The sequence below is a fragment of the Brienomyrus brachyistius genome, chromosome 21 (genome assembly GCF_023856365.1).
Source record: "Brienomyrus brachyistius isolate T26 chromosome 21, BBRACH_0.4, whole genome shotgun sequence".
Lineage (NCBI taxonomy): Eukaryota > Metazoa > Chordata > Actinopteri > Osteoglossiformes > Mormyridae > Brienomyrus > Brienomyrus brachyistius.
Window position 1 is genome coordinate 3,895,584 of NC_064553.1, and position 19,638 is coordinate 3,915,221.

General features: G+C 43.2%; 2 protein-coding genes across 3 annotated transcripts; one reads left to right on the forward strand and one right to left on the reverse strand.

The window, feature by feature from the left end:
• Nucleotides 1-380: 380 nt before the first annotated feature.
• Nucleotides 381-2,502, forward strand: LOC125716455 (forkhead box protein D3-B-like). Its single transcript, XM_048988751.1, has one exon. It carries the CDS (start codon nucleotides 667-669, stop codon nucleotides 1,777-1,779), a length of 1,113 nt encoding a protein of 370 aa, XP_048844708.1. The 5' UTR covers nucleotides 381-666; the 3' UTR covers nucleotides 1,780-2,502.
• Nucleotides 2,503-7,120: 4,618 nt separating this feature from the next.
• On the reverse strand, nucleotides 7,121-19,606 carry cfap57 (cilia and flagella associated protein 57). 2 transcript variants are annotated; one of them, XM_048988726.1, is made up of 23 exons: nucleotides 17,495-19,606; nucleotides 16,922-17,109; nucleotides 16,462-16,775; nucleotides 16,017-16,276; nucleotides 15,773-15,932; nucleotides 14,530-14,682; nucleotides 14,302-14,441; nucleotides 13,866-14,031; nucleotides 13,668-13,781; nucleotides 13,048-13,260; nucleotides 12,212-12,385; nucleotides 11,670-11,831; nucleotides 11,438-11,593; nucleotides 11,234-11,327; nucleotides 10,921-11,111; nucleotides 10,470-10,643; nucleotides 9,794-9,952; nucleotides 9,383-9,526; nucleotides 8,882-8,998; nucleotides 8,626-8,760; nucleotides 8,372-8,515; nucleotides 7,901-8,036; nucleotides 7,122-7,574 (listed from the first exon to the last, which is right to left on the reverse strand). In XM_048988726.1, exons 2-23 carry the CDS (start codon nucleotides 17,076-17,078, stop codon nucleotides 7,432-7,434), a joined length of 3,606 nt encoding a protein of 1,201 aa, XP_048844683.1. In that variant the 5' UTR covers nucleotides 17,079-17,109; nucleotides 17,495-19,606; the 3' UTR covers nucleotides 7,122-7,431. The 2 variants fall into 2 exon arrangements, with proteins under 2 accessions (XP_048844681.1, XP_048844683.1); XM_048988724.1 differs by having other exon boundaries at nucleotides 7,121-7,574; nucleotides 15,773-16,276; nucleotides 16,922-17,106.
• Nucleotides 19,607-19,638: the final 32 nt, after the last annotated feature.

Here is a 19,638-nt window from a genome sequence, read left to right on the forward strand (position 1 = left end):
TTGCATCCTTTTCATGGTCACAGTACGCTAGCAAGGCTTGCTATCGGGTTGTGAATTGTCGCTTAACATTCACACCATTCTCTCATTTCCGACTTTTTCTTATGCTAACATTTGCAATGATAAGGTCGTTAACACACGTGAGAAGCTCGTTAAGAACTCTCCCCTCGAGGTTAACCATTGTTATTACGTGCCGGCGTTGAGGAAAGATGTTACAAATCCTTCAAAGTCAAGCTATAAAGGTGATACTCCGATGCTACAATATCCATGATTTAAGGCGTACTTTAAGAGCGTATGACTGAGAGGTTGGAAGTCGGACAGTAACAAGTACATAGTAGGCAGACCCACGAGACAATCCCCTTTTTGCTGGCGAGTCAGACGTCACTCGACCACGTGACTGTATAACTAAGTGAAAAGTAATTAACCGGACAGCTGATTGTTAATCTGAGTCAAAATCGCCGCGCCTCAAGTTGTAAAAAGTCATTGTGGAGAAAACTCATCCTGAGAGTGCAGGACACCGATACAGTAAACGAATTTCGGGTTTATATCGAATTGTTTATACTGTATTTTTGAAATCTGAACCATCAGAGTGGCAAGAAGAATCGGTTGATGATCCGCACCGCGACTGGTCAGTCACTTGGCTACCTTTAGCGTTGGAAGTAAGCGGTGATGACCCTCTCTGAAGGCACCAGCGCCAGCCATATGTCAGCACAACCGGCCATCACCTCTGAAGATGCGGACATCGATGTCGTTGGCGAGGGCGACGAGGAATTGGGCGTGGACAGCGACTGCGACTGCCAGGGAGACCTAGGAGGCATGCAGGAGATCGGGGTCACGGGGATGACAGGTAACTCGTGTGAATACGAGAGAGCAGGCGATGGGGAGAGTACTGGAAACGAGCAGGGGTGTGCGTCAGGTTCGACACAGAAGAAGCCGAAAAGCAGCTTGGTAAAGCCGCCGTATTCCTACATCGCGCTCATAACCATGTCCATCCTCCAGAGCCCGCAAAAGAAACTGACTCTTAGCGGTATCTGCGAGTTCATCAGCAACCGGTTTCCGTACTACAGAGAGAAGTTTCCAGCCTGGCAGAATTCGATACGACACAACTTGTCCCTCAACGACTGCTTCGTCAAAATCCCAAGGGAGCCGGGAAATCCTGGCAAGGGTAACTACTGGACGCTGGACCCACAGTCGGAAGATATGTTTGATAACGGCAGCTTCCTAAGGAGACGGAAAAGATTTAAGAGGCACCAGCCAGATATACTCAGAGACCAGACCACCATTCTGATGCAGACTTTTGGGCCATACAACGTTGGGAATCCGTACGGTCGTCATTATGGGATGCCTCCACCAGCTTTCTCTCCTGCCGCCGGTTTGCAGTACCCATTTATTCCGTCTCTGACTGCGATGCTTCCACCTGCTCTGCCGCTTTTATCCTCCGCTGAATTGAGCCGAAGGCCGTACAGTCCTCCGGCCACGCCGAGCATTCATCTGCGGCTGGATGGTGCACGGACGGCGTCAGGCACGAAGGCAGCGCACCCCAGAAGGCCATCATTTAGCATAGAAAACATAATCGGGGCATCAAGCACTTCGTCCGATCCACAGACAATCACCCGGCCCCCGGGAGCCATTCAGTCCGCCTTACTGAGCGCACAGTCGCTGATGATATCCCGGACGTCACCAGCTCTTACACCCGTTTTCAGCGTGCCGACGAACATTATTTCTGCACAGTTTTTACCAACAGTCTCCAATGCACCGACGTCGAAATGGCATTCTTCATAGTTGTTTTTAATCAATAACAACCAATTACAATGATATATGCCTACAGGAAGCACTGGCTCTAACTATACAGGCTCTAAATATATGGGTACACTTTATGTGAAGATGAATTGTAAATATTTGTAAGAAAGTGTTTTTTTATTTAGTTTGACTAAAAAGGAGAATTTTAAATAAAAATGTTCATAAGAGTTTAAATTTTGTTTTGTATATCCATAGTATTGTAAATGCCACCTATTAATAAATGAGACTATAAGGGCTCCAGATACGCAGGACATTCGCGTGGTTCTGGACAGTTTGAGTTGGGAGTTTCGCGGCTGCGGGCCGAAGACAAATATCCTGCTTTATCCGGAAACACGGTCATCGTTACTTTATATTGGATGCCAGTATATAAGACACCCAGCCCTGAAATGTAACTACGGTAAAATATGATTTAAAAATAAAACGCAAGAACCTCAGGTGAACTATAGCTTATATAATCAGAGGCAGTGTGTCTATTAGGGGGTTATATTCCATGTTCACCAAACAGCACAGAGAACATTAATGCCGACATATCCCCAGTTACAGTGGTAATAAATCCTTCACATAAACAATAATTGTTAGTTGCAAATTCGTACAGTTTTATACGTGTACGAATGAAAATGGCGACAATAATTCAATAAAACACGTATTTTCCCAGCTAGAGTACAGTTTTGTTACAGTGCAAAGCGGTGAGTTTAATACGACCATATAAATGTTCGCTCCTTTACTCACGCATCTTACTTACTACTTTCGTACTTCTGAGAGAAACTTTATGAACCTAGGAAACTTTATAATGAACTGACTTTTGAATACAAATATGCTAATAAATACAAAAATAATAAAAGAACACTATATATTTTGTATGTTTTTGCAGTAATATGCCTATTTTTGTACCATTTATGAAAACGCTCATGACTATTTATGTTATATATAATTAAATGATGGATCTTTCCCCAAAATAGTGATTAAAGTATCACTAATGGAGACAAAATTCACGACAATCAAAAGCAAATGACTTCCCTGGGGCGAAGCCGTGGTACCGACGCATGACTTGCTGGATGGTCGCTTTACAAACAGACCGTAAACCGTCACGTCTATTTGCAAAAGGCATAAATAGATTTTATGTTTTTTTTCCGTAAGAAGCTGTATTGCGTATTAATTTTTACTTTTGAATTATGTTGTGTTTACCAAACCATCACGCCGTCTTCCCGCCAATTATGTCCGGAGCCCACGCAGTAAACAGGAGTGCTACCCATGTTACGGTGACTTCAGCCAGGTCTTGTGATATACTTGTGATGTCCCGGCTTGTAAAACCGACACCCTGTCGCTTCTTACAGATCAGCATTGATTTAACCAGAATTGACACTTTGGAAGAAAAACTTAACTTTATTCCTTAACTTGTCATTCAAATGTAAATTGTCACTGACCGTAAGCAAAGACATTATAGGAACTTGCCCTGGATATTGCAACTAAATGGAAAACTGGAGAGCTGATAAACCGGATATGGAAGGTAGTGTTCTGTCCCTAAAGAAACGTGTGATTAAATGGGAAAATGTGCTATTGACGACATAAGCCAGAATCCGCAAGGCTCATTTTAGTCTGGAACCAAATGATTTTCTCCAAATTATTCCCCTGTGATAATTCCTTCATAAACCTGAATATTTTATAGGCTGGTACGAATTGAACAGACGCCGTCTAAATCACCACCCCCCCTGATTTACCAAATATCGGAATCGTTCAGAGTAATTCTAAATACACGTTTTACAGTTTACACAGTGTCCCCGACGTGATGGAGTTACATTATAACTATCTTTATAAATTTCACACTTAAACAGCGCCTTCTCTGTTTTCTTATAAAGCGTTGAATAACAATTTGTTTACTCTTAAGAACACTGAGTCCATTCTTTCCTAAAGTAACGGGCAAAAATGATGAACAGACCCTATCATACAAACGGCCGCCTTAAACGTCCGGTACTTTGATGTTGTTAGTAAACTTATGAACTAGATAGGCCTAGATGTCGTGCTCACCATGTGATGAAAATGTGACATTCGAAGTAGGTGGGGGTACAATCACATTTGAGGGTCGTAACTAATTGAAACGATTTAGTATGACTGCGCTTTAAAATGTAATACAGCCGCCCTCGGTCGTTACTGTGTATAGTTGAATCACAAGCAGAGTTTTCCTTAGGGCGTAAACTTTGCCTGAAATAAATGATTTTATTCCATCTTAGAAGTTCTGCGCTTATACATTACTTACGAAAACTTATACAAAGAAAATCCACAATCTTACATAACGTTAAACGTAAGCGCCATATCCGGGAACACACAATTATAATCAGATTACATACACATTTATTAAATAACTAAGCCTAAATAGACACATATTTATTTTAAATGACTTAATTTTTAAATGACAAATATATTACTGAATATTTAAATATTTAAATGTACAATAGAAGATGTAGCGTTCTTTCATGTTTAATGCTGTAATTAAATTTTCACTCAACTACGATATGCAATAAGTCTATGTATTTTTTTCTGATTTTAAAATAATTTTATATTGCGGTCACATTTCCCGATTCCAAAAAGGTCTCAAATAACATACGAATTTAAAAGAAAAAAATCCAACTCGTCCTCCATTCTAGTGATACATATCTGTGGTATATATTTAATGCGAAATATCGCAGATTCATTTTGTAGTATTTCGTCACATTGCATGGCAACTGTACAATTTCTGAAACAGTCAAGATAGTACCTGTGTATGTTTTAATGGTCTTCAAATGACATTTGAAGTTCAGCTCGCTTAAACACCAGGCGCTTTAAACGATCGGCTCAGGACGGACGCATTTACAATGAAGTAGAACTGGCTAGAAGTCGTAATTGCTTTATATCCTCAAAGTTATTATTTATTTTATTGGAAATAACTATACAATGCGATAATATGTATAAAACACATACTGCAAAATGCGTAATAAAATCTGGAATAGTGTCGTCTATAAACACCTGTACAGGGTGTACATTACGTTTAACCAGTAGACAAATTCGATCAGGGTGGCTTAAAAAAATCTCCGGCCATCTAGTGGACATTTCACTTTACTGCACAATCTCCACGTTATTTGCATTTTTTAGATAGCCTGTATATAAAGTAAAACGAAACATATAAATTAGTAAATAACTGATATTATAATTGGGGGGGGGGGTATTCTAAAAAATCTGTGCATTTATATATCTTATGCAGAATGTTACAATTTCCAGAATTGCAAATTTTCGTATCTATCTGGAGTGAAAATTACATTATATCAGTGTCCTTCAATGAATTTTAGGCGAGTGCCACTCCTACCAGTGTACAGGGGGGTTGGGGGCCACCGTTTAATTCTTAAAAGCTGGTGGTCGGAATTAATCTCGATGCCGTCTTACTTGGTTGCTGGTTAACTACGTAGCATCACATTATTAGGGAAATTGGATTGCATCTAGATTAAAAAAATTAATAAAATAGAAGAAATTAATTATAATTGAATTATTATTATAATTATTATTATTATTATTCAATTATAATTATAATTGAATATAGTTTTTAATTCAGTCACGGGCTGCAACACATGCGTCCGGGGGCCGCGCCCTGAAGACCACAGCATTTTATAGAGTCATAGCCAAGATTCACAAAACATTCCACACTTACAGTTTTAATATTATGCTTCCAGCGGACTTTCATATTTTAAAGAGGGATGAAGAAAATCCCAGGCCAATGAGGTTACGACACAGGCAACCGGAAAGCAGGCAGGATCCATTATAACAGCCTATAATGTGTATATAATATATATAACAGTTACTTCGGTCAGGTTTTTGGAAAGACATTTTCAATTCGGCCCAAGTCTGCACATGCATGTAACAGTTTTAATACTTTGTAAATAGTCTGCAGTGTTTGCAAACTTCCTCGACGCTTTTGATGGAGCCAATATTAGTTTTTTTACTGGAATAACGCAGATTTCGCAGAAGATTTCTTGCGTGAGCGTGAATCTGAAAGCGGAGCGTCGCGCCAGATGCGGGAGAGTTGGCAGCCCTTGGTAAAGGTGCGTCCTGAAAGTTATTTATTTATAGCTTATCTCGGTTTGCGTGTTTTCACTCTGGCAGTATTGAGGGTCTCTTCTGTTTCTTTTGTGCCGTTGGATTGCTTTCCCCAAAAATACGACGTAAGTCTTTTTTTTTTCGCCGTGAAGTTCACAACATGCAAAGGTGCAATAACCAAATAATATCGCATGTTTAACACGCTTTCCCCCAACCCCAGCCCGTCAGACCTCCCCCGCCCCCCCCTCTCTACCTTCTCGGGTCACGTCCATCGCCGAGTCTCTCCTGCGTGCCCCCACTTCCGGACGCTTATTGCAAATCGCAGACCTACGTCTCTTGCCAATAATGTCAGGACCCCGGCTGCTTTCATGCTTGTACCGCCGTCGTTCCGCGATCAGCGGGAAAACATCGTTTGCCGAAGCCGCTATGCTTCCAGGACTCTCCAGCGACTGGTGGAGCTACTTGTATTGATTTGAAGTAAAAATATATTCGATTGTGCTCTTGCTTCTTTTCCATTTTCAGACATTAAACGAGCATTATCATTAGATAATAGCAGACCTACCAACTCGCACGCGTCTGGCGTGACACGCTTTGAGTATCACGCAAGGAATCTTTCGGCAAATCTATATTATTCCATTAAGGAAGTTAAAATAACCTACATCAAGGGTGTTTGGGTAGTTTCCAAACCCTAAAGGTTATTTACAATGTAAGAAAACTTTTACATGCATGTAAACGTGCGTGCAGAGTTGCTTCGAATTGAAAATCTCACTCCAGACAGCTGACCGAAGTTGGCAGCCCTGTGCATTAATGCAGGAATGATACACGGTATATGTCACTGTGCTATAAGCACATCTAATCACTCGTAGGAGTACTCAACACAAAATGCTGTATAATGTATAAAATGTTTCTCCAGCCACAAAGGCCATGCAGTTCCATCAGACAGGGACCGTGCTCAGTGTTGTGTTGCTCCACCTTATCAATTGTTGCACATGCAAATTTTCCTACTGGTCATTATATGGGTAGATGTATATGATGGCATAGAGTTAAGAAAATGGATCTTGAAATGGTCTATATGTTATCGTCCTTAGATGCTACATGCCAGTCTAGCAGAGAAAACACAGACACATCTGAAGTAGCTTTAAGGGACCAGTAATCTGAAACCGAACATTTTTAAACAAAGGAAATCCACACAGCCATAAGAACATACACTAACAGACAGACACTAACAGACAGACACAAACACAGATAGACACAAACACAGACAGACACGCACAGACAGACACAAACACAGACGGTTTTCCTGAAATCCTTAAGAAATACAGTGAACTTTATTTGAATATAGTGATGAAGAGTGTCGTTTTCTTGCCAATATTAGCTAAATTATCCATTCAAAAATGATCAGTTTAAAGTTTGTTGCTTGAGCAAATATCCTCTTAATTTCATTAGACTTTTTCTTCGATGTGGGTACGCAGTGAGCACATTCCAGTGCTTTGTAAAAAGTTTTCCCCACACTGCATCTTTAAGGATCCCTTGGGTGGGGGGGGGGGGCACTCCACATGCATGTGGGAGATGTCAGGTGCTCAGGGCTGGCAGGTTGGTGGGCCGGGTCCGGCGCGTCTGTGGCTGGGGGCCCCTCTCATGCTCCAGCTGGATCACAGCCCCCTGTTGCGCCGCCAAGCTGGGCCGTGCCCCCACACCAGGGCCGGTAGCACCGTCTGTTTATATTAATAATCACTTAGAATCTCTTAAAAAAATCTTCCTGTGAATCATTATGATGTTTATATTGTGTGTGACCTCATCACAGCTGCATGTTTAGAAAGTAGGGCATGTCCCCCCCCTCCACAATTCCGGTTCTAGGGGGCCAGAATTCGACACAGTTTGCTCAAACACATCTTAATCAGCTAATTACCAGGTTAATAGGGGTGTCTGAACAGGGAAATCTACGAACTAACCGTACAGAACCAGAACGGGGAGCCCTGATGTAGAGCATCCCTGCATATATTTTATGTTAAACTCCCCAAACAGCTAGGAGAGGTGTTACCTGCAATGCCGGAGTAGCTCCGCCGCCTGAGATTCTTACTGAGACTCTCTTGGTTCTTGTACTCGTGGAGTTGAGCATGAACCAGCCTCAGCTCACACCTCAGCCGGTTTATCTCTCTGATCAGCGAAACGTTTTCCTGCCCGGACGACATTCACATTTACTCATTGACCTGACGCGTTTAAATTGTAGCTCTTCGCTCCAGTGTGTGGGGACCCCCTTAGGATTTGAACCAACAACCTTTGCATCGTTAGCACAGTACTCTTCTTGTTGATTGACAGGAGTTCAACAATTACGTATCTGTGTGTAAAGTTATGCAGGAGTTATGTAACATGGCATAGTAAAAGCTAAATATGCGAGAAACGGAACACAGAGCTTTACGCCAAAGATCTTAGTGGATAATGGTCTTCCTTGTCTTTTGTTTGGATGAATACACTGTATCCTCCACCTGCAACCCCAATCCCCCTCCCTCACCTTCATTATCTTGACATTCTCTGCGTGATGGACCTCTGATTCTTTGGCCAGTTTCTTCTGCAGGGAGGCCATTGTCCTCTCCATGTGCTCCCGCTGACGACTGTACTCCTTCTGAATATCGGCATCCATCGCCACAATATCCACCTGCAGCCACAAGTAGCCCACCTCATGTGACGTCAGTCCCTGATCTATAACAACAATCCTGTATGTATGTGGGAGACCCAGCTCTGATGATGGTCACGCGGGTTCCTCACCAGATCAGACTGCTGCACGTAGCGGTGGTACAGCTTGCAGATGCTGTCCTTCAGCTTTCTGGGCTCCTGAATGTGGCCTACGCAGTTGTGGAGGTCAGTCTTGAACCGGTCAACCAATGTCTCCAACTGACGTACCTGAATTAAGTCACGGGGCAGGAATAGTCGAGAGACGTTCAAACAGTCTTCCAGGTATCATGTGCCAGGAAGAATCCCCAATAGCAGCTTCCTGGTCGGACATGACCATGTTCTCGCGCACCTTCTGTATCTGCCGATGCGTCTCAGTTTCGCTGGTCTTCAGCTTCATTTTCAGGTCTCCGATGTTTAGGTCCAGCTGGGTATTCTGGTTCTGGAACTGCTCCAGTTCCCCTTCCATCTGTCAAGGAAACACCGTCTATATCAGACTGAAACCCATGTTTAATTACGGAGAACATATGAATCACAGTCAGGTAAGTAGGACACATCGTGACCAACCAAATGTTGCCGGTTCTACTGATTAACTCGTCCTTTTAGTGTATTTTAACCAGAGGTCCAGAAAGTTAAAAAAAATCTCAGCAAAATCTTGGTTTGGATTTTGACATTCTAGACCTCAAACAAAATGTCCACCTGTGGAGATACAGCAGATGGGAAATCATGGTGTTTGTAGAGGACGGGAACTTCACAGATATATACCTGAATTAAAGGGGCAGCCAAGTACGTTTCTGTAACGGAAACAATGGAGACGACATGATCGTCTTGGGGAATTGGGCAGGGATCTCACCTGCCGGATCTGCTCCTTCATGTCCTTAATTTCGTTTTCCCTGGGCTCAATCTGTTTCTTCAAGTCTTTGATTTTATAGTCCAGCACAAATTTGAACTTCTCCAGCTCCTGGTTCTTCTTCTTCAGATCGAAGATGCGTTTCTCCTGAAAAGTGACCAGGTTACATTATCTTCAGCTTTTGCAGACAGTGTAACAAGTGGCACATTAAAAATGCAAAGGTAACGAGAAATGAACTGCACAGGAACTTTGGGTATTTATATAATAAAATGCTTAATGTGTTTTATCATTGGTTTCTAGTCTTGGTAGATTCTAACATAGCTGCTGGGATATTTTAAACAATTTTATGTCTGCTAGGAAAGTTCTGGAAAAGTGACCATATTGCACTAGTTGAACCTGTCTCCAGGAACACACCTTGTCTTGGATGGTCTCGTCTCTCTCTTGAATCTCCTTCCTCAATCCCTGAATTTCCTTTTCCAAAGACTTGATCACACCCAGTATCTTCTGCTCCTCCTGTTTCATCTTGTTTATATCCTGACTACGCCTGTCGATCTCCTGCTGCACGCTGATGAGCTGCCATGCCGTGAGACCAGGGCAAACAGGGAACAGTGATCAGGGCTGGCGAAACACTTAGCTGCTTATTTACAATGCTGCTGTCCATGGTTTGGAAACAGTACTTTCAAGACTTAAGTTGGAGAAACTGAAATGTGATTAAATTCGAGTCCTTTGAGGTTCAGTTATCATCTCTCAATGTCATTTATTTCCCAGCACAGATTATTTTCACAGTTATAAATAATCAGCAGGGCATGAACATCGCTGTTTTGATTATTACTTATTTTGCCAACATTGTATCATGGTTTATTTTATTCTTGGCCTGTTGATTTTCCTGAGGACCGGCATCCCATTCAAAATGCATCCTCTTTGTGCTTTATGCTGCCTGAGACAAACTCCGTAGATGGATGATGTCAGTATGGGTTTATCTCATAACTACTGACATCACTCAGCTCTCTATTAAATCATTTGTAAACATGTGAAACAGCCATTACCCCATTTCACCCCATCTCACCCCATCTCACCCTGCCTTGTTTACCTTCTTCCTCATGACTCCAATCTCCCCCATCAACTGCAAATTGGTGTCCTTCTCATCCTTGAGCTTCCTTTCATACTTCAAGCGGAGGTCCTGGATTTCTCGCTCTCCGTCCTCTTCCATCTGTTTATTACACTCCTCTAGTTCCAGAACCTTCTGCCCGGCATCATTTCGGTGCTGGAGGCCACACGGTAAGGACCGGTCACAATCTTGGTTCTTCATAAATACCTTCATGCTCTAATGTAAATGTTACGAACTGCCTAAGGTGGTTTATCAGAAGCGACATTTGCTTAGAACTCATTGCACTTCCTTAACATTGCGATCATGAAGTCATTCACTAACCCTCCTGACCTCCTGATCAGCCAAGGGAATTTGTGGTGCTTCTTTCTTTCAGGGTGATGAATGATGGATGTCTCCTAGAGGAGAACCCAAACCTGGCCCCCAAGTTGCCCACCTGTTCCAGCATGAGGAGACCTTCTTGCAGCTGGCCTTCATAACACCGGGTCTGCTCCTCCAGCTCCTGAGCCTTGCTCTTCTCCAGACTCTGCAGCTTTTGTTCATAGTCCTCCTCCATGCGCTGGGACTTGAGCAGCAGCTCCTGGTATTTCTCATACTCCCGAACCAGCTTTTGGTTATTTGTGGACTCTGTGGGAATTCGACGGTAAAAAGGCTGGTTTCCAGCGTACGATTTACTCGGCTACACCATCAGCTTCACCTAAACTCCGTGGGGAGTCGCCCAAAGTGTGGACTTAGATCTAGGAGGACACCTGCATCCTGAAGCTCTCTGGAGTGCCTTGCCGTCAGCTCTGCCATCGCCTCTTTGTGGGCCAACTCCTGCTTATCCTTTTCGGATCTCAGCACCTTGAGGGCACAGACATAAAGACAAGCTGGTAAATATTGGTGTATTTACTGTGTAGCTATAGCTTCAAATATTTCTTACACTTTATCTTCACCACGTGACCTCGGCTGACCTGGTTCTTTGTTTCCAGCAGCTCAATCTGCTGAACGAACTTCTCTGCGAGCTCCTTGGTTTTCTCTTTGTAGTTCATGTCCTTCAGCCGGAGATGGTACTCATTCTCGATTTGCAGCTCATGCACCCTTGTCTTCAGCTCCAGCATGGCCTGGTTCTGCAGCAATATCACATTCGTATGCTGCCGCCAACCTGTTCCAGTACAGCTGTGGCAGTTAAAAGAGAACATCTACCTTCTCTTCCAGGTCCAGCTTGGTGATGAGAGTTTCTTCAGCATAGTGGATCTCCTTGTCCCTCTTCAGACCCCAACCCTCCTTGTCAATGAGCTTCCAAATAAGAAGGCAGCCATCCTCCGAAATAGTCAGTAACATCTGGTCGTTAGATGTGATGACCATCTGGCAACAAAAACCATCTAATCATCATATTAGCATTAGTATTAGCTTTAAGGACAATATTTACAGCCATCTTGGCATATGCCTACAACAGGGCTGCCCAGTCCTGCCCCTGGAGAGCTACCACCCGGAGAGCTGGAGGGCTGCCTGATTATCTGCATCAGGCGTGTTAAATTAGGGCTGTACCTATAAGCTCTGCAGGGTGGTAGCTCTCCAGGGGCAGGACAGGGCAGCCCTGGCCTGCAGTAACCTTACTTAGTATTTACAACCTAACAAAACTGTAAAAGTCATGTTTTTTGCATATGATATGCAAACTGTATATGACTTATTTGCATGACACTGCAGATTAAGGTTAAGGTTTGGTATGAAACACGGTGGTCAACCTTTGTGATGGGGGCAGCGTGGCCCAGGTACTCAGTCCAGGCATTCTTTACTGGTAAAGGGTACTTTATGGTCCGAATTGTTCCGGCAGAGGTGCCAGCAAAGAGCACCCGACCCGAGTGGGACATGGCGATGGTGGTGTAGAGCACATCCTCAGTGGGAATCTCTCTAAGGATCTATCAGGAAAAAAGAACACTTTCATCAAGGTCCTCCTTTTATAATGGTCAAAAACATTGTGGAGTGTCTCAGTTTCTTTGAACAATTTGATCATTTGTAATAATTGGTAACACTTTCTATGAATGCTATGTCTGTAAGAATCTATGACCCATTATAATGCATTCATAAAGCATTATAAACATGGTCATAAATACTTATTAAAAGTCATAGCACATTATAGCCATGTTTATTATTAATTATGAATGCTCATCAATAATGCGCTATAAATATCTTCATAATGCAGTACAAAGGATCCTTAATTGTTATGCTGACCATTGTAATGCATTACGAAGGTAACTATAATGCATTATAGATGAGAACTGCATCAGAACTTATGAAGTATTATATTCGACACTATAATGCCTTATGACTGTCAACTGAAGATGCTGTAATGTTTTATTAATTCTTATACCTGCCATTATAATGCATTATGAAGGTGCATTATAGTGCATTATAGATGAAAGCTTCAAGTAAAGTGTTACACAATAGTCTTATTTCACGAATATTGCACTACAGTGAGTGTTAACATAATTATGTCTATTATCCCAAAATTCCATCTTTTTCAAACATTGTTACAGGGAGTTTATTCCGCCTGAGGAACGGCGTGGAGTTTGTACCACACCTGACAGTCCTGGATCTCCTTGATGGAGCAGTCACTCCCCGCGGCGAAGATGGTCTTGGCATCGGGGCACATGGTGACGCAGGAGTAGCTGCAGGACTTCAAGACGCTCTCCGATAGGCGCTTACCACTGAGCGTGCTCCACTCGTACACTGCACCATCCGTGCCGCAGGACACTAGGATGCTGTCGTCCTCACTCCAGATAATGGAACGCACCTGCCAAACGGAAAATATTGCAAGAAATGCCATTGTACTGTCATTTCCATTACAATTCTTAATTCTTGTAGCACTTCTTGTAGTACTGTGGTACCAGTAATTGCTGTTCTCCCCTGAAAAATTTAAACTTTTACGGTTTTTTCCAAGTTTTTTTTGTGATAGCTATGACTTCGCACATATTTACATTTTATTTATTTAGCGAACACTTTTAGTCAGTGCAATGTGCATTTTTGAGAAAGCAGGATTAGCCAGTTCCTGGAGCAAACGGGGGTCAGAGTTCTGCACAGCGGCCCAATGGTGCAATCATTCTGCTCACGCTGGGATTTGACCCGACGACCTTCCGATCACGAGTGCAGCATCCTAACCTGCTGAGCCACAGACTCACTGGATTTATTTTTGCATCTCACCTTTCCATTATGACCCTGGAGGCTCAAGGTGTTTTCAAACGTTACACTGGAATAGATGAGAATGATGTGGCCGCTGACAGCTGCAAACATGTGTCCCCCATGACTAAAAGCACACTGAAAGAAAGAGCACAGCACAGACGGGTCATGGCTGCCGCGTTTTGGGCACTGAAGCAGGGCTGGAGGCACACGGACGCTCACCTCCCTACAGCCACGGACACTGAATTCTTTGAAGGTCCTGATGTCGTCTGTGAGAAGGTTCATGAAACACAGCTTGTCTGCGAAGCCCGTCAGTATAAAGAGCCCCAACGGGTGCAGGGCGACGCTGTAGGGTTCCTCTTGGAAGCCCTTGCAGAGCTCCAGGGTGCTGGCAGAGTTGAGATAAGAGAGAAGCCCATCGAGCAAAGTATGGGGAGACATCTTCAGAAGGGTCAACCACAGCAGAACAGTAGACATCTATTTCCCATAAAGACCACACTGTCATGCATAGCAGTCAAATTTCCTAAAAGTAAAAGCAACATTTGTTATCTTCTTAAAAGTGAAATGGAATTAAGTAAATAACTGAATGAATAGCACCAAATACGATTAGTTGAATTCCTTTGCGCAGCCAATAACAGATTCAGGGGACTCTTCTTACTTAGACTCGTAATTCCAGATGCGCACGGAACAATCCACGGAGCAGGTGGCTACGAGCGGCTTGCGGTTGCATATGGACAGACCCGTGACGGCATCCGAATGGAAGAAGTGCGAGAGGAACTGGAAGTGCACCTGTTCCTCCTAGGGAATGACACAAGGGAAGCCGCGCACCGCGTCACTTCTCAGCTTGCTTCTCCATTGAGCTGACAGCGCCAATCACCAGCCCTACCTTACACATCTCTGCAGAAGACAAGGAGATGCTGTAGAGCTGCCCCGCGTCTGTGCTGGCCGCTAGCGTTTCCTCAGAAGGGCTGATGCACAAGGTGAGGATCTCCTGCTGCTTGGCCTGGCTGAACTCACTGATGCTGTGGTCTTCAGGGATCTACAATACGGCACACATATGACGGCTACATCCATGGACGTTCCGACTGCTTCCACGACTAAGCGAGTCAAGCCAAGTCAATGTAATGCATGTGAATAGCAACACTTCACACCCAAGTTCCCTTCAAAACGTTTGGCATCACGCTTTAAAAAGTACTACAAAAATATTAGCGTTAATGTTTATAATCAATCAAAGAATGTTACAAATATCATACATTGGATGATTACATGATACATGGACGATGGCGGCGCAGTGGTTAGCACTGTTGCCTCACACCTCTGGGACCCGGGTTCGAGTCTCTGCCTGGGTCATATGCGTGTGGAGTTTGCATGTTCTCCCCATGTCACGTGGGGTTTCCTCTGGGTGCTCCGGTTTCCCCCCACGGTCCAAAAACATGCTGAGGCTAATTGGACTTGCTAAATTGCCCGTAGGTGAGCATGTGTGAGTGAATGGTGTGTGAGTGTGCCCTGCGATGGGCTGGTCCCCCATCCTGGGTTGTTCCCTGCCTCGTGCCCATTGCTCCCAGGATAGGCTCTGGACCCCCCGCTACCCAGTAGGATAAGCGGTTTGGAAAATGGATGGATGGACGATTAAATAAGTAACTGGAGTAACAGTCAAATAAAGTAAAAATCTCTAAAAATCAGGAGTGTTTCCACAATTTTGGCCACTGGTGTAACATACAGTACCAGTCAAACATTTATACACACCTACTGAAAATCATTCAACAAGATAATGACCCTAAGCACACATCGAGGTTATGTTGTAAGTATTATTTCATGAATAAGGATAAAGATGGAGTGCTGTGATAGACTTTAAAAGCAGGGGTGTCCAGACTTTTGACTGGTACTGTGGCTGAGTTGACTCACAAATGTACTGTCCCAGTTCACTTCATGATCAGTGGATTACCAAATTACTGAACACAAATAAATAGACAACAGGAAAATTAACATTTTCAATATTATGTCTTTCGGAGCACAAGAATTATTCCCGCATGCAATCATACCCAATTAAATAGGCAGGTCATTATGATATCTTGAATAATGTAAAACTGTGCGAAAAAGTGTCTTTGCAGTTGACATAATGGAATTACCAGAATCTCTCTGGTTTTAATATAATCTTTCTCTTCGGTTTTTTCAAACAGGCACACAGTCCCCTTTCCGGCAGAGCATGCAAACCCTCTGGAGTAGGCCACGATGGATGTTATGCACGCATCGCAGTCGGTTGAATTTTTCTGCTTCCTACTGACAGAACTGTAAGGCAAAAAGACACGCCTTGTGTTCAAACAGCCAGATGAACCCAGATGTACCCCAATAAGGTACATATATGCCCCCCACCTTTCAGCGTCCTGCTTGGGGAAGCCGGCTTTCACACTGAACTCCCTCCTCAGGTCTCCTGAATCGAACACCATCAAGCTCCCCGTGTCTGTGGCTGCGATCACCCGAGTCTTCGACATCCAGCCGTGAGCAAGGAAGTTGTGTGACTCCAACTTAGGGGAGCTGGACTGCTTCAGAGATCCCTCAAAGTAGTGGAGAAGCTTGAAGACACCCTTTCCACTGACGCAGATCTCGGTGTGGTTCTCAGGATTGAAGCTAACCTGAACCAGAAAGGACTTCTTAAAGCTCATGTATTACTGCTGCAGATGTCTTCTAAAAAGCATGCCCTCCGATAGTAATTTCCATCTTAACACCTGCATCTTAAATTTAACGCAAGTTAACTCCCTTAATATCACACCTTAATATATAAGGAGGGTGATAATGGTAATAATTTTGACCGTTTTACCTGGTATATAGGGTTTGTAACCCCACCAGTTTTGACTGTGGCCATAACCCTTTGCTTCTCCCACATCCAATAGAAAAGCGTCCAGTCGGGATCCCCAGACTGCCCGATGACGTATTTGGAGTCGGTGGAGAACGCCAGGCACACGAACTGCCGCACGAGGACGTCCCCCCCGCCGAGCACCTTCCTCTTCCGGCTCGGATCCTCGCGCAGGTCGTACACAGTGACTGTACCTCCGTCAGCGCGCTCTGCCACCGCCAGATAGCGGCGATTGGCGCTGATGGCTATAGCACACATGCTGCTGCTTTTCTCTTTGCCTAGGAGACAAAAAAGTCTGCATCTGCATATAAGTTGTGTTTGATTCTAACATTGATAATATTTATTTTGCTTGCACTGTGATTGATTACTTTTTTACCACTCATCCTGTGAGAAGTATTCTTTGGTGTGACTGATTTTTCTTTACCTGGGATAAACCTTTGCCATTTCAGATCAATATTGTAGCACACGCAGTGGTTTCCGGCTGGATAAACGACGGTTTGGTCATCCAGAAAGCAGAGGTTGTTGGCCACATCAGAGCGCACCCCGAAGATGTAATGGCTCTGAGCTACAACGGAGCTCATCTTGCAAGCGGCTGGTCTTTACGGTTCACTTCTTAAAGAAGGGGGGGGGGGGGGCATGACATCAACGCAAACCAGAAGGCACGGAATCACCGAAATGTAAAGCGAAAGGATACAATATAATGACATTTTGCTGCATTTAAACTCAACAGCCCGACAGAGCTCTCCTAATCATTAATTTAGCCTAATATAGTCTGCAGAGGCTACAATAACTTCTTTATAATATAGAAAGCTATTATATAGATATTTAATAATGAATGGGTGAAAGCGTAAACTATAGCAGTTACAAGGCGTTAAGCATCGTAACATAACTCATAAGTTTCTCTTGGTCGATTAGTCAGCCACCCAGTCACTTGAGTTATAAATAAATCGTTACTATGTTACCATTCCTGTTTAACTGCGTTACATTTCTCACAAACCTGATTAGATCCAGCTGTCCGATCAGCGCCTCCGCCTCTTAAATTTAATTTTATTGGAAGTATTTATCTATTGTTAGCTAGTTTCCGCGGCTATGCTGCGAAGCCGCGCAGTTTGCTTGGCTTCAACAGTCACCATAGTAACGCCCTCTGACACAAACCTGGGGAGCGCGACGTTTGGCAAGCAGCTTCTGTTCTGTGTTCGACAAAGTTAAGAAAGACTCGGAACCTCCACAACACCAGCCCACCACCACCAAGGAAAACTTTCAGATCACATATTGGATCTTACACTTTATAAATTTCATACAATTCGCGTGTAGCATAGTGGGATGGGCTCGTGGTAGCCCCACGCGACCCTGAGCAGGATAAGCAGGATATGGGTGGGAGGATGGATGGATTGGTGGATGCTCTGTGCATGGATTAAATAAAAACGCACCGTGCCTGCCCCCTAGTGGCAGGGATGTGTTCCGAATCAGACAAAACATGAAATCTGCAGTGAAAACCAATGAAGTATACTCGTGGTGATATAACTTCATTTATTTTCTATAACCAAGTTTAAGGACTATTTTAGGAATATAGGACAGATCACACTTCCTGAAAATGTTTGTTTTATGGACGGCCTAATTCAAAGTGTGCTTTACGTATTTACGTTTTTCTTTTATGCTGGGATTATAAATACGTAAATATATTCATTGCCACTAGAGGTCACCCAAGGTGCGTTGTTGAAACATTTTCAAAATAAACATGGATTTAATAAAGAATAAAACTTTCCGAACGTAGTGAATATATTGGTATTGTTCGCCTGTTGTATAAATCAGCTTCATTATTTTCCTCATCCATCATTTTTTCTTTAATAACTTTTGTAATAGAATGCCAAACATTAAACTTGGTTTTTCTCCAGCCCAAGTGAGGCAAGCATCCAAATATTACGTATTTTCTTAATGATTCGTGGGGGCTTTTGTGTTTGTAGAATCACTATTAGTCTTACTAATTGCAGCTATCAAGAGTTTTATATATACATTTTTATTTCTACTTTATTTACGAATAAGTATTTTGGTTATGAGTAGTCAATAAAGTTTAACATAACGTGTTTACAAATGACTAAAATGGCTACCTGACGTCACTCGGTACGTGTTATTAAACGCACACATGAAATGCATAACCCAGTCGTGAACAGACTGCTTTACTAATGTTGTGACTCATCCACGCTTGTGTGTTTGGCATAATTAGACATGCCACTAATTATCTACTCGTTTGTAAAGAATTTGTCATCGCAGTTAGCATCAAGGTGGAGGTTCTCCCTAACCCAGGGGTAAAGCGTGAGAAATGTACACAGAACTTAAAAGGTTCCAAAACGGGACTCTCATGGGACTGATCAGTTCTTTTCATTTCCTTTCACGGAACAATCAAGTAACGGACGATTTTTGTCCTCGTTACTTCGCACAATGTGCGGTAGCTGTAGGTAGGAACCGGCGGCTCAGGAGACACGACTGGCTAGAAAATAATTATGCTAACCCTCCTGTAACAAACATACAAATGAAAAAATGCATCGTCGGCAGAGATGGGTTTGAACATACATTCAACCCACAAGATGAGGTTAATATTACTGTTCTTAAGCATTATGTTTAACAAGTTAAAATAAGAGCTTAGAATAAGTCATTTTAAAACAGATGTCTCCCACATTGTACATACCCACTACAATTTCAAATCATTTCAATGACTATGAATGCGGACACCAGCCTTTGTCCGCGCTGATAATGGAAGGTAAACGCTTAACGTTTCTTTTATTCATGTTAGATACTTTCCTCGCCTGCTTCAAAGTGAAAGCCTGCGTGTCCTTCAGTTGGATCTGGTCTCGGTTTTCGATATCCGACCCGGCCTGGACTGACAGCGCGTCACTCACCCACAGTTGGCGGAGATGCCCACTCTAGCGTGTCTTAAAGCCAAAAAGCTGACAGCAAGATCCGCACCACGGTTTACTAGAAATTTCACCGTTATAGGCAGTGTGCTTCGTGCTCGGATGTCTTTCATTGACATTATAACTGCTTATCGGCGTGTTTAAATATAAACCGTAATGAGTAGCTGCGTTAAAGCAGTGGGCAGTGGTTATACACGCAGTGGTTATACATATGTATGTTATACATAAG